Source organism: Trichechus manatus, unplaced genomic scaffold, assembly GCF_000243295.1.
Source record: "Trichechus manatus latirostris isolate Lorelei unplaced genomic scaffold, TriManLat1.0 scaffold00011, whole genome shotgun sequence".
NCBI lineage: Eukaryota > Metazoa > Chordata > Mammalia > Sirenia > Trichechidae > Trichechus > Trichechus manatus.
Window position 1 is genome coordinate 7,312,374 of NW_004443947.1, and position 12,961 is coordinate 7,325,334.

Sequence of the window (12,961 nt, forward strand, 5' to 3'; positions counted from 1 at the left end):
ACTTCCTCATGATGATCACCACAGCTCCTGTTTTCAAGCACCTACTATGTGCAGGCACCTTATAATTACATTTAGTGTCATGGACTCCTCACAGCAACCTTGAGGAACATAGTAGCTTCGTTTTACAGATTAGGAAACAGAGATGAAACAAAATTTGTCCAAGGCCGCCTAGCTAGTAAACAGGGGAGCCAGGACTTGGACCCAAGCCTGTCTGACTTCAGAGCCTGTTCTCCCTCTGCTCCACCACACTGCCTCATTTCTCAGCCAAAGGAAGAAAAAGTTGAATTTACCCTAATGATACTACTTTATCCATCTTGCTTTTCTCAAAGCATCCCCATACACCTGAGAGTAGGGTTCATTTTTGCCTGCATCATACCCAGGACTCCTCAAACCCAGTACCATGATCCGGTCCTCATCATGCAGGTGAGGGACTCTGTCTGTTGGGAAAGGGCTTCCAGCTCCCTGCAGGAGTGACAGCACTTACCTCTGACTGGGGTTCTTCCAAATGTTTTTGCCAAGTGCCTCTTATAGTCAATAAACTCTTCGAGTTCCAAGTTGTTGAATTCCAAGACTCATACTTTCTGTCCAGCTGCCCTGAGAAAACACTGCCCATGTTGTCTGATGCGCTGTGGCAGGGGTTCCGGGCAGCCCTGAGTTTCTGTGATTCTAATCTGTCATGGCCAAGAGCATGGGAGGATTCCTGTTAAGACTAGAGGAGCAAATGAAACTTAGAAACCTTGTGTCTTTTTATGATATAGGTTCCAATGCAATAACAAAGATTCATAAACACACCTGGTAACAGTAGCCTAAATGATTTAGATGTTTATTCTTTTTCATGAAAGAGTCCCGGTATATGTCCAGGGCTGGTGTGGCAGCTCCATGCAGTCAGGAGTCTTGTTATGCTCCTTCTGTCTTGTTAGGCGGACGTCCCCAGAGTACGCTGCCCTCGTCCACCTGGTCCAGGATGGCCCACCACTATTCCAGCTGATAAAAAGGAAGAAGGAGAAGAGGTGGGAGGGGAAAGCAGAGTGGAAGTTACCCATTGGCCAGAACTTAGTCATATGACCATACCTAGCTGCAAGGGAGTCTGGGAAATGTCATCTTTATTATAGGTAGCTAAGTGTCTGGCTAAAACTCTTTTGCTATTTGAAGATAGGGCAAGTGAGTACCTGAGGGATTAGCAGTCTCCTCCGCATCCCAAATCCCAAACTTCTCCTCTGTATGGACACGTATACAAAATCAGCTCTGCTGACACATCGGGTGACTTCAGCCCAGAGCCTTGAACCACTGAAAAATCCTGTTCCTGACCGTAAGACCCAGAGATAGTGTGGGCTGAAGTCATCAGCCCAAGTTGGTTGAGTCTGTTTGTTTTGGTCTTGTTTAATTTGGGTTTGCTGTAGAGGCAAAACCAAGGGCAGCAACATTTATTGCATGTATGCCATGTGCCAAGAGCTTCACATGGGTTGTTTATTTTAATCTCCAACCACTGCCCCTGGGAGGCATGTGCTATCCCTGTTTTACAGATGAGGACCTTGTAGCTCAGAAGGTCAAATAACTTGTCCAAAGCTGGTAGCCAGCGAGCTTCAGAGCCAGGATAGGAGCCCTCATCTCTGTTATTCTTAAGCCTACACTTTCTGCCATTGCTGGAAAGTTTTCCAGAGCCCTGGTGGCACAGTGGTTAAGAGTTGGCTGCTAACCAAAAGGTCAGCAGCTCAAATCCACTGGCTGTTCCTTGGAAACCATATGGAGCAGTTCTACTCTGTCCTATAGGGTTGCCGTGTGCCCAGCACCATCTTCTTCCTATTCATTGCTGCACAGAAGAGCCTGTGATTTAGGAAAGGGCACATTGATAGAGGGTCCTGACCCAAGCATGAGCAGCAACTTCCTAATTGGGCTCTTCTTCCAGGAAGGGTGACAGCAGCAAGCTAACTCCGGTGCTTTACGCCTAATTTTGTGCAGGAGAGAATACATCTTTCCTGGTGTCCGTCTTGGGGATTTTAATCTGTAGAGCTTTGCACGTGAGTGAAATAAGGTCTCATTTCTCCATAGGATCACCAAAGATGAGGCAGAGACCCCCTCCTCGCCGGGACATGACCATAGTAAGTGGACCCTTGACTCCAGCGAGCCAGCTGCTGACCTGAGGGCTAGAATGTCCAGTGGCCCCTCAGCTCACCTCACCCTTTCTGTCCTTGTGAAGCAGGCTGGACAAGTGCTAGTCCCATTGACTGGTGGAAATCCTGAGCTCCATGAAGGTTAAACCATTTTCCCATGGTTCCAGAGTATATTTGTGATTATTAGGCCTCAGGACATGCTCTCTACTTCCTGTGCCCACTTCTTTTTGTCTTAGTCAGTCTCCTCCAGTGAGGCAACTTGAGGCCCAAGCTTGCATATTCATTCCTGCATAGAAAAGCACGTGATTTAGGAGAGGCCATGTTGATAGAGAGTCCTTAGCATTTGTGGTACCGTTCTGTTATTCTACTTTCATACTCCGTTCTTTTTATTCTTGAGGCAAATTTTTAACCAGTACTTTGAGAAATGGGCCTTTTTTATGTCTGTCATTTACTGGGCACCTATTGGATGCCATGCAATCTACTAGATATACTACATTGCATTAACTTATTTAATACTTGCATTATCCCTATTCTACAGAAGATAAAACTGAAACTTCAGAAGGAAGGTGATTTGCCCAAAGTCACACAGATAATCAGAATTTCCAGCCCAGACGGGTCTGACTTGCCAACCCATGTTCTTTCCACGACTCTCACTGTCTCTTAAATCCAGAGAATACTATCTTACACCAGCTTATCAGGATTGTAGCCAAGTGTCCTGTGTTTCTTCTCATTGCTCTAAAGCTGAAGGGCCAGTGACTCATTGAGGAGATGACAGTGTGAGTGTTCCTTTGTTTTGTCCCTTAGAATCCAAATAGATCAGCAGCCTCACCTTGAGGGCGATCGTGCATCCCAGCCCTGCTAGTCCCCTCCACTCCGGTGTTGTGGTAATGTACCCACACTGGAGTTAGCACTGTGTTTAATCCTACCAGCCTCGAGGTCTGAACCTACCGAAACCTCCCATCCCACCCCAAGTGGAGGAAGAGTATTACACCATTGCTGAATTCCAGACAACCATCCCTGATGGCATCAGCTTCCAGGCCGGCCTGAAGGTCGAGGTGAGTGGACCTGGTGTCCTTTGCTTCTGATTCTTGATTCTAGTATTACCTCCTACTTCTGTCGTCACCTCCTACTTTCCTCCTCTTGCCTCCTACCTTCATATTCTTTTTTTTTTTAATGGATTTAATGTGATATAATTCACATACCATTAAATTCACCCATTTAAAGTGTACAATTCAGTGGTTTTCAGTATATTCACAGTATTGTGCAACCATCACCAGTCAACATTTTCAATACCCAAAAAACCCTGTACCCTTTAATCATCACCTCCCCCAATATCCCCCATTCTCCCAGCCCTAGGCAACCACTAATCTACTTTCTGTCTCTATAGATTTGTGTGTTTGGGACATTTTATATAAATGGAATCATATAATATGTGGGCTTTTGTGACTGACTTGTATTCTTTTTTGAATCACCTCCTACTTGCATTGCTTCGCCTCTCTCCTTTTCCTCCTACTCTTTCTGCTTATCTACTGTGTTCACTGAATAAAGGCCAACATAAATCCTTTCTCTTCTTTCACTTCTCTTTTTTTCTCATCGTGGGGTTAGGGCTTTAAGGTGTTTCCCATGCCTCCAGGAAATGAGATAACAGCAAGGGTCAGTGATTATAAACCTTTGGCCAAGACGCCAAAGATGGTGTTGACACAGTTTTCAGAAACAGATGAGCCCTATGAATGGACAATGATTACTTCCCTTTTTTCTGATCAATTTCCTTTCTCCTGTAGAGAAATGCCTTGTGTTTTTATTCACTGAATCATTATAAAATAAAACCAAAAACCAGTTGCCATCAAGTCTACTCGGGAAGAAAAAAAACGCATGAGCTCTGAAGGATACTGTAATGGTGGACACATGATACTATGCATTTGTCAGAACTCATAGGACTGTACAACACAAAGAGTGAACCCTAATGTAAATGTAAATGGTGAACTTTAGTTAATAATAGTGTATCAATATTGGTTCATCAATTATAATAAATGTACCACACAAATACAAGATGTTAATAATAGAGGGAACTGTGTGTGGTGGGGAGAGGGAGTATATGCGAACTCTGTACTTTCTGGGAGATTTTTCTGTAAACCTAAAACTTCTCTAAGTCCAACACATAGGACAATTATATCAGATCACAATTTCTGCAAGACACAATTCAGTCCATGATAACTTGTGTGGTTAGACTATTATTATCCCCATTTTTCAGATGAGTAAGCTGTGGTTCAGAAAAGTTCAGACAGTGTCCAGAGTCCCACAGCTAAAAACTGATAGAACCAAGGAGTTTGACAGCCTGTTGTTACTTAATCTGCCTGACATTTGGAAACTTTAAGAGGGCGGGGACCATGTCTGTTTTTCACTCCTTTGTCCCCAGCAGCTACCACAGTGCCTTGCACATAATAGGTTTGCAATAAATGTTTGTTGTTGAATGAAAATAATTGTCTAACCATTAGCATCCTGCTTAACACTCAAGGCGGGGTTGTTCTTTCTTGCCTGTAGCCCTAGCATAGGAGGCAGTCCATAGTAGGTGCTCAGTAAACAGTTCCTTTATGAACAGATATATGGATGGACGGAGGAAATACTGAGTGAACAAATGGTTTAGTCAGTGCATGAGTGTGGCACATTTCCTGACAGTCTTTAATCACTCTCCAGGCCTCCAAAGCAGCCACAGTTTTCCCTCCAGCTCTCACTTCCTGCCTCTCTGCCCCTTCCCTTCCAGTCCCAGGGCAGCTGCCCAGTGAGCTCAGGAGAGGGTGGCTTCCCAACAGTGCAGAACCACTGGTTCTGCCTAGCCCTCTCCAGAAATTTCTTCTCAAGCCAAACGTCCTCAGCTACCCATTGAAGGAGGACTGTCTGCGGGGGTGTTTAAAGAAATGGACTGACTTTCAAATTTTTATAAAATGCAAATCCTAATTGATACAGAAACTGAGGGGAAAGTAGAAATACCTCCAAGATTCTAAGAAGCTCTTTATTTGCTACTTTACTCTCTCTCTTTTCTATGCCATTCTCTTTCCAACTTCAGATCCATAGAAAGAACTCAAAAAGCATCTTGCTTGTGCTACAAGGTAATTCTATATCCAGTTACCCCATTTAGCTGATGTAAAACATACATGCCATTCTGATATGACATGCCTGCTTGCTTCGTGACATCTCTCCATGATCAAGGATTGTTCTAAGCCTTGTTACCCATGGCTTTCTTCTGAACCTCTCTGGTCAAGCTGGCCCTTCCCCCTTCTCTTGTGCTCTCTGCCAGCAATGACATTCCTTCAGGCCAGCTCCTGATCTTCTACCTGCTTTTCATAGAAGGCACTCAAGGCCATTTTTTTAAACTGAACTTGGTATATCAAAATCCAACTCACTCTTCATGTCCCTGCCCTCCTCTGTGAAGCCTCCCCTGATTCATCCAACTTTCATTGGTTTCCCTTCCCTACACACTGTCAGCTTCTGTAGGGCCACATATATCAGCCCTTAACTAAAGAGCAGGCCCCATTTCTGTATATAATGCTTTCTTCAAAATATAAGAATTTTTTTTTTCTCATTCTTCAGTGATTGAGTATTGAATTCCAGGTCAATGTACTTTTCCCTCAGCACTTTGAATATGTAGTTCCGTTCTCTTACATCTAGTGTTGCTAGTGAGAAATTACTGTCAACCTGATTCTTTCTTCTATTCATCTGTTATTTCTCTGATTCTCTCCTAAGTTCCTCATTATTTGTTATTGAAATTTCACTTAAGTATGTCTAGGCATGAGTTTGTTTATTTTTATCTTGCTCAGCATGTTGTGGACCTTTTCAGTCTAAGGTTTCAGATCTTCCTAGAAAATTCTTCACTTCTTTAAATATTGACTCCCTTCACTCTTTTTATTCTTTCCTTCTGGAACTGTTATTAGACAGATACGGGAATTTCTGGCTCTGTTCTCCCTGTGTCTTAACTTTTCTTTCATATTTTCTACCTTTATACTTTGTGTTGCATTCTTGGGGAATTCTGTTTAATCCTCTAGCTCATTAATTTGCTCTGTAGCGATTTAGCCTGTTGGTTACTTTATTTCAGAAATAATCATTTTTATTTCCAAAAGCCTGTATTGATTCTTTTTTCATAGCTACCTGTTCTTATTTCATAATAGTTTGTTCTTTCATGAATTTGATGTTCTTCTTTATCTCTCTAAGGATATAATATATGTTTTATTTAAGGCTCTATTGTTTATTGTTTCTTTTCTCAGTTGTAAATTCTTTTCAGTGGTGTTGGTATTTCAGTTATTTTCGTAGTGTTAGTACTTATCTTGGACGATGCAAAAAGAGGCAGCAGTCAATCAGCCCAGTTGGCGGGTGTACATAAGGAGCTGAGCTGGTCAGCTTCCACTGGTTTCAGTACCAAATTGGGGACTTTTAAGCCACTGAGCAATATCACATCTCTCCGACTCAAGCTCCCACATTGACAGTTTCCATCTGTAAGCAGTCGCCTTCTTTACTCCTGCTTGCCCTACAAGATTGGAATAAAGGGCATAGATAGGCATTAACCAGCTGGCTGCTTCTGTAGCATTCCAGTTAATCCTTTGTCAGTTGCTCCTGGGCCTCCCCTATTCCCAGGTTCTACCACCTTGAAGTCTGGCAGGCCCCAGTACTGCTCTCACCTTTTACAGCAGAAAATACCAACAGCAGTGCAGGGCCACATGTTTCCTCTGCAGCTTCCATCCATCAGTGATTCCTCACAATTTCTGGTCCGCTAACTTCTCCGCTTCATCTTTCTGAGCCTGGCTTTGTATTGTTTTATTTCTTTTCCTGGGTTTATTGAATGAAGGGGAAACTACTTTTTGCACCATCTCTCATCTTGAAACCAGAAGTCTAACTTGCATGCTGTTAAGGGGTTTCTTTCCTAGAGAGCTAAGAAATGTTATAGAACCTTCTCCTTAAGATATAGTCTTTGAGTTTCCAGCATTTTGTACAAACATTCACTGTTGTTTGAACATGCTGACAAAACTGAATGTGTGCTGATAAGCACTCCTGCTCCTTGGCTTAGAATGTTCATAAATCTGCCAAGGGTGGCTCAGGGTGAGTGTCATGGAGAATGTACTGACGTGAGGCCTGATGGCACCCCTGTACAGTGGGGACCTCAGGGATCCCCAGGTTTCCTGGAGGTGCTGAGGAATCCCCTCAGGCCCCACCCCCATTTCAGCCATTTCCTATTTTTGTTTCCAGCCTTTATCCTCTCTATTTTTGCTAAAGCCAATCCAATGAAAAGCTCACATACCCAATGTCCTTTTCCAGGAAGCACAGATAGGACCTATCTTCGAAACATCTCTGCTTTATTGTTTCGTGCTGTCAGCATAGGTTCTGCCAGTGGTAACCTGAGAGACTTGGATGGAGATAGTTGCTGCTAAAGTTTGTCATATTGTGGCGGTTTGCATGTTGCTATGATGCTGTAAGCTATGCCACTGGTATTTCATATACCAGCAGGGTCACCCATGATAGATAGGGTTCAGCAGAGCTTCCAGACTAAGAGTAGGAAGAAAGGCCTGGTGATCTACTTCTAAAAATTAGCCAGTGAAAACCCTATGGATCACAACAGAATATTGTCTGATATAGTGCTGGGAGATGAGCCTCCTAGGTTGGAGGGCACTCAGAATACACAGTGGCCACAGCTATGGACTCAAGCATACCAACAATTGTGGGGATGGCATAGAACAGGGCAGTGTTTCATTTCTATTGTATATGGGGTCATATGAATTGGAGTTGACTCAGTGGCAGTAAGAATAACAACAACAAAATTTCCAGCTTAACTAAGTGTTCTTAAGATAAATACTGTATTCTCTGTTCCCCTCTTCTCCAGTTTTGCTTCCTGGTTCATTTTAACATCATCTTAGCCTACAGATTTCATTAATGGAACCACAACATTCTAGTGCTGGAGCTACCAGGAGCATCTTAGTTCCTTGCCTGGTCTTTGTATTTTCAAGACATGTTTTACCGAAGATGATGATACTAATGATAAGATAGGCATCTCCGAGGTGCCAGGTACCTTACATACTTGCTAGCTAATCTCCAGAGCACTCTCAGGAGTTCAATATCATCAGCCTATTTTACAGATGAGATACCTGACACTGAGAGAAGTTAGGTGAATTGCCCCAGGTTACATAGGTAGTAAGTGAGAGCTAAGATTTGAACCTGGGTCTCTCTGGTTTTAAAGCCCAGTCTCTTTTCTTTTACCTCCTCATTCTTGTCTTTGCTTTTTTTTTTTTTTTTTTTTTTTGGTGGAAATACATACCAAAAAAAAAAATCTATTCAACAGTTTTTACGTATACAGTTTAATGACAATGGTTACATACTTCACACTGTGTCACCGTCTCTGCCCATATTGTCTCACCACTGTTAACTCAGACTGTCTTTGCCTTTGCTTTTATTCGTGGTAGCTCTTGACTTTTCTGTGGTGAACTAAAACTCCCATAAGTCCTAACTAAGAACACAAAGTGTTGGAGCTTCTACCGTAGTGCTTTGCCTATAGTGAGAGCTTGGCAAGACTCAATGATACCATTTTATTTTGATTACTGTCTTGTTTTGATTTCTTCATATATGTTCTTGGTACTAGTTGTTAAATCTCGATTCTTGGGTGCACTGCCTATGACTTGTATGCCCAGAGTCACCATTGGTTGTTATCAGAGCTACTGCATGTTAAGATGCCGGTCACCCTCAGGTAAAGTACTTACATTTATCAGTATGCTTTCCTGGAGAGCAACTGGGGAGACTCATTAAATGCATGCCTCTGAAGTGCAGCCTGCCTTCTCAGTGGTCTATACCATAATTTAATAATAGGTAACATTTACCTTTCAGAGTTTACCAAGTGCTGTTGCATACAGTAGCTCATTTGGTCATCTTAAGAATACTGCAAATGGGTGTTATCATTCTTATGATCATCCCTGTTTTGTAGTGTGGGGCCTGAGGCATGGTGGCTTAAGTGATTTGCCCAAGACTGTGGAGGCAGTAAGTGGTGGAGCCAAAATTAGAACCCAGGACTTCAGGCCTCAGAGCCCAGCTTCTGCCTCCTGCTGCTGGATCTGTGGCCGCCATCTCCCTCCATGCTGGGCCTCAGTGCACCAGCAGAGCCATGCCCTCAGCCCTCTTTGCCCCTTGTATGCTTCTTACCCCAGGAATGGCCCCTTCCAAAGCAGCATCCCCTTTCAGAGAGGCAGGGTTGGGTAGTGGTAAAAGCTCAGGCTTTAGAGCCCACTGGCCTGCATTTGAGTCCCTGGGTAGTGCAAACGTTATTGTACCCAGCTGTGAACCAAAAGGTTGGCAGTTCGAGTCCACCCTGAAGAGCCATGGAAGAAAGTCCTGGTGATCTACTTCTGAAAAACCAGCTACTAAAAACCCACACAGCTCTCTGACACACATGGCGTTACCTTGAGTCAGAGTCAACTTGACATCAGTTGGTTTTTTCTACCACTCACTCTCTTCGTGACTTTGAGATCCTCAACTCCCCTGAGGCTCGGTTTCTGCATTTATAAAATGGGATAATAATGCCCATCTCACAGGGTGGTTGTGAGCACTAATCAGATCTCAAACGGATACAGCCTGCCCCGGGAAATTGAACATATGCAGTGTTAGCCCACATGAATTCAACCATATAGTTCTGGACAAAAAAGAGGAAATATAAAATCTTAAATAACATGGAGGACAGTGCCTACCATTCCATCCAGTAAGTGTGTATCCCAGAGAGAGATGAGAGATGAAAATCTGCTTTCCCTCCATCAGCCTTGGTTCCCTGTATCTACACTTGAGCACGTTGTCAAGCCAAGTGTGAGTCCCAAGTTTAAAGATCTGTTTTTTTTATACCACATGGTTTCTTAACACCAGCCAGCTGCTTCCTCTGGTGCTCAACCAAAGCAGCAGCAGTCAAGGGTGTTTTGATCATGGGTCTTTGCCTTGTACTTCTTTAGGATTGTGGTGGACATTGCTGGCACTCTGCCCCACGTCCCACCCCACCTGAGTTGACCTGTAGCTGCGCCAAGTCCTCACAAGCTGACAGCTTCCCACCTCTCTCCTCTCTGCCTGCAAGGGCACAGTCCAAAGGGGAGGGAAGTTAATGCTGAGAGAGTGGGGGTGACCCCCAGCCTCTGGGGGCTTAGAGTCAGTATTCCCTGCCTCCTGTGGGATGATTCTGAGGCATGGTTCACGTGGTCTCTCAGCGGGCCCCTGGCAGTTAAGCCCCAGTGGCCCAGAGCAGTGATCTGCTCAGTAACACACACTTCATTGGTTTCTCACCTTCCCTTCTCATTTTCCCCACTTCCTCACTTGTACTTCCTGGGATCAGGCCTGCTTTTAGGAGTTTCTTAGGGTTCTCCAGAGAAACAGAACCAGTGAGATATATATAGAGAGAGTATTTACTTCAAGGAATTGATTCATGCAGTTGTGAAGGGCTAGCCCTGGTGGTGCAGTGGTTAAGAGCTCAGCTGCTAACACAAAGGTCAGCAGTTCGAATCCAGCCGCTCCTTGGAAACCCTATGGGGCAGCTCTACTCTGTCTTACAGGGTCGCTATGAGTCGGAATCAACTCAACGGCAACAGGTTTGGTTTGGTTTTTTGGGCAATCCAAAATCCGTAGGTCAGGCAGCATTAAAAATACAGAGTTCTGCCAAATATGCATTTATTGCCTGGAAGTAGAACACATCCTAGGCAAACTCGCCTTTCACTCTTAAGGCCTTCAGCTGATTATTGAGGCCCACCCACATTATGAAGGGTAATCTGCTTTACTTAAGGCCAACTGATTTAATCATAATAGCAACTGGACTAGTGTTTGGCAAAATAACTGGGTACCATAGCTTAGCAAAGCTGACATATAAAATTAAGCATTGCAGAGAGAATCCAGAATAAGACAAGAATCTGCTCCTGTGCAAGATTGCCCTGATACACAGTAAAGTCTCCATAGATGGTCTCCACAGATGTTGAACTCCAGCCCCACTTGGTTCCCCCACTCCGTTCTAGTCCAGTGGCCCTGGCATCACACCTGCTAAGTGCTTCCCTCTGTCATCCCTTGCAGGTGATCGAGAAGAACTTGAGTGGCTGGTGGTATATTCAGATTGAAGATAAGGAAGGATGGGCCCCAGCCACCTTCATTGATAAGTACAAGAAAACCAGCAACGCCTCAAGACCCAACTTTCTGGCTCCCCTGCCCAGTGAGGTGACCCAGCTCCAGCTTGGGAACGCAGCAGCAATGGAGAACAGCACAGGCAGTGAAGCTGTGGGCCCCTCCCGGCCCCTGCCTGAGGCACCGCATAGCGGTGTGGACTGTGGGATGCCATGGTCCAAGGACTGGAAGGGCAGCAAGGAGGTCCTGAGGAAGGCATCTGCAGACATGTCTGCATCTGCAGGCTACGAGGAGATCTCAGACCCTGACCTGGAGGAGAAGCCCAGCCTCCCTCCCCGGAAAGAGTCCATCATCAAGTCTGAAGGGGAGCTGCAGGAGAGGGAGCGGCAGAGGCTGGAGCAGCTCCGGGGCTCTTCACCCAAGCCCCCCGGCATGATCTTGCCCATGATCCCAGCCAAGCATGCCCCCCTAGCCCGAGACAGCAGGAGGCCAGAGCCCAAACCTGACAAAAGCAAATTGTTCCAGCTGAAAAATGAGATGGGGCTGGAGTGTGGCCACAAGGTGTTAGCCAAGGAAGTGAAGAAGCCCAACCTCCGGCCCATCTCCAAGGCCAAAGCCGACCCACCAGAGGAGAAGCCAGAAGCCGTTCCCCAGAACCCCTTCTTGAAGTCCAAACCTCAGGTTAGGCCAAAACCAGCTCCTTCCCCCAGGACAGAGCCACCTCAGGGTGAAGACCAAGTGGACATCTGTAACCTCAGGAGTAAGCTCAGGCCTGCCAAGTCCCAAGAGAAAGCCTCATTAGATGGGGAGAGCCACCAGGCTGTGGGGGGCCCAGATCTGCCCTTCAGCCGCAGTTTCCTCCCAGGGGAGGGTCCCGGCCGCACCCAGGAGAGGACGGGCAGACAGGATGGGCTGGGCCCGAAGGAGATGGCCTCCAGGGCCCCTCCCCGGCCAGCCAAGACAGGAGAGCCTGTGCTTAAGAGTGTCCCCACCCCTCTCCAGGAGGCCCCCCAGCAGAGGCCTATGGTCCCGCCCCGGAGACCACCACCACCCAAGAAAGCCTCCTCGTCACCCAGGCCCCTCCCAGAGGTCAAAGGACCGCAGCGTGAGGCCAGTGAAAGCAAGGCAGCTGCTGTCCCCGGCCGGGCTCTGCTCGTCCCTCCAAAAGCCAGGCCTTTTCTCTCCAACTCCTCGGGAGGCCAAGATGATGTGAGAGGCAAAGGCGTGTCAGGGCCGCGGATGGTGAGCAGGATCGGAGAAAGCAGGGAGAAAGTAGCTGCATCCACTTTCCCCAGCACCGATGTCCCGAAGGACTCGTTGTATGTGGCTGTGGCCAACTTTGACGGCGACGAAGATACCAGCAGCTTCCAGGAAGGGACTGTGTTCGAAGTCCAAGAAAAGAACAGCAGCGGCTGGTGGTTCTGCCAGGTCCTGAGCGGGGGCCCTTCCTGGGAAGGGTGGATTCCTTCCAACTATCTAAGAAAGAAGCCATAGACACCTCCTCCCTGCCCGGAGGTCCTCTTAGCCCCTGCTGGCTTTACCCACGTATTTAAGATGCCTTTTAATTTATCATCCTCCACGCAGCTTCAAAGGCAGGTGGACTCGGGTTTCTTCCCTTCTTCCCATGTGGATGGTGGGTATTCTTCATGGAGAGAGAGTCACGGAGACCTTGGAGAATGGGTTCAGATCCCTCCCACTGCAGCATCACCTGGAGGCTCGGCGGCGCCCGTTGCTTT

General features: G+C 46.0%; 1 protein-coding gene across 1 annotated transcript in view; it reads left to right on the forward strand.

Annotated features, from left to right (window-relative positions):
- Positions 1-12,719, forward strand: part of SH3PXD2B (SH3 and PX domains 2B) — an 86,894-nt gene extending 74,175 nt beyond the window's left edge. The window contains exons 9-12 of the mRNA XM_012560103.1: positions 921-1,010; positions 2,009-2,099; positions 3,041-3,166; positions 11,178-12,719. Coding sequence (XP_012415557.1) covers positions 921-1,010; positions 2,009-2,099; positions 3,041-3,166; positions 11,178-12,719 — 1,849 coding nt within the window. The remainder of the gene's footprint in view (positions 1-920; positions 1,011-2,008; positions 2,100-3,040; positions 3,167-11,177) is intronic.
- Positions 12,720-12,961: the final 242 nt, after the last annotated feature.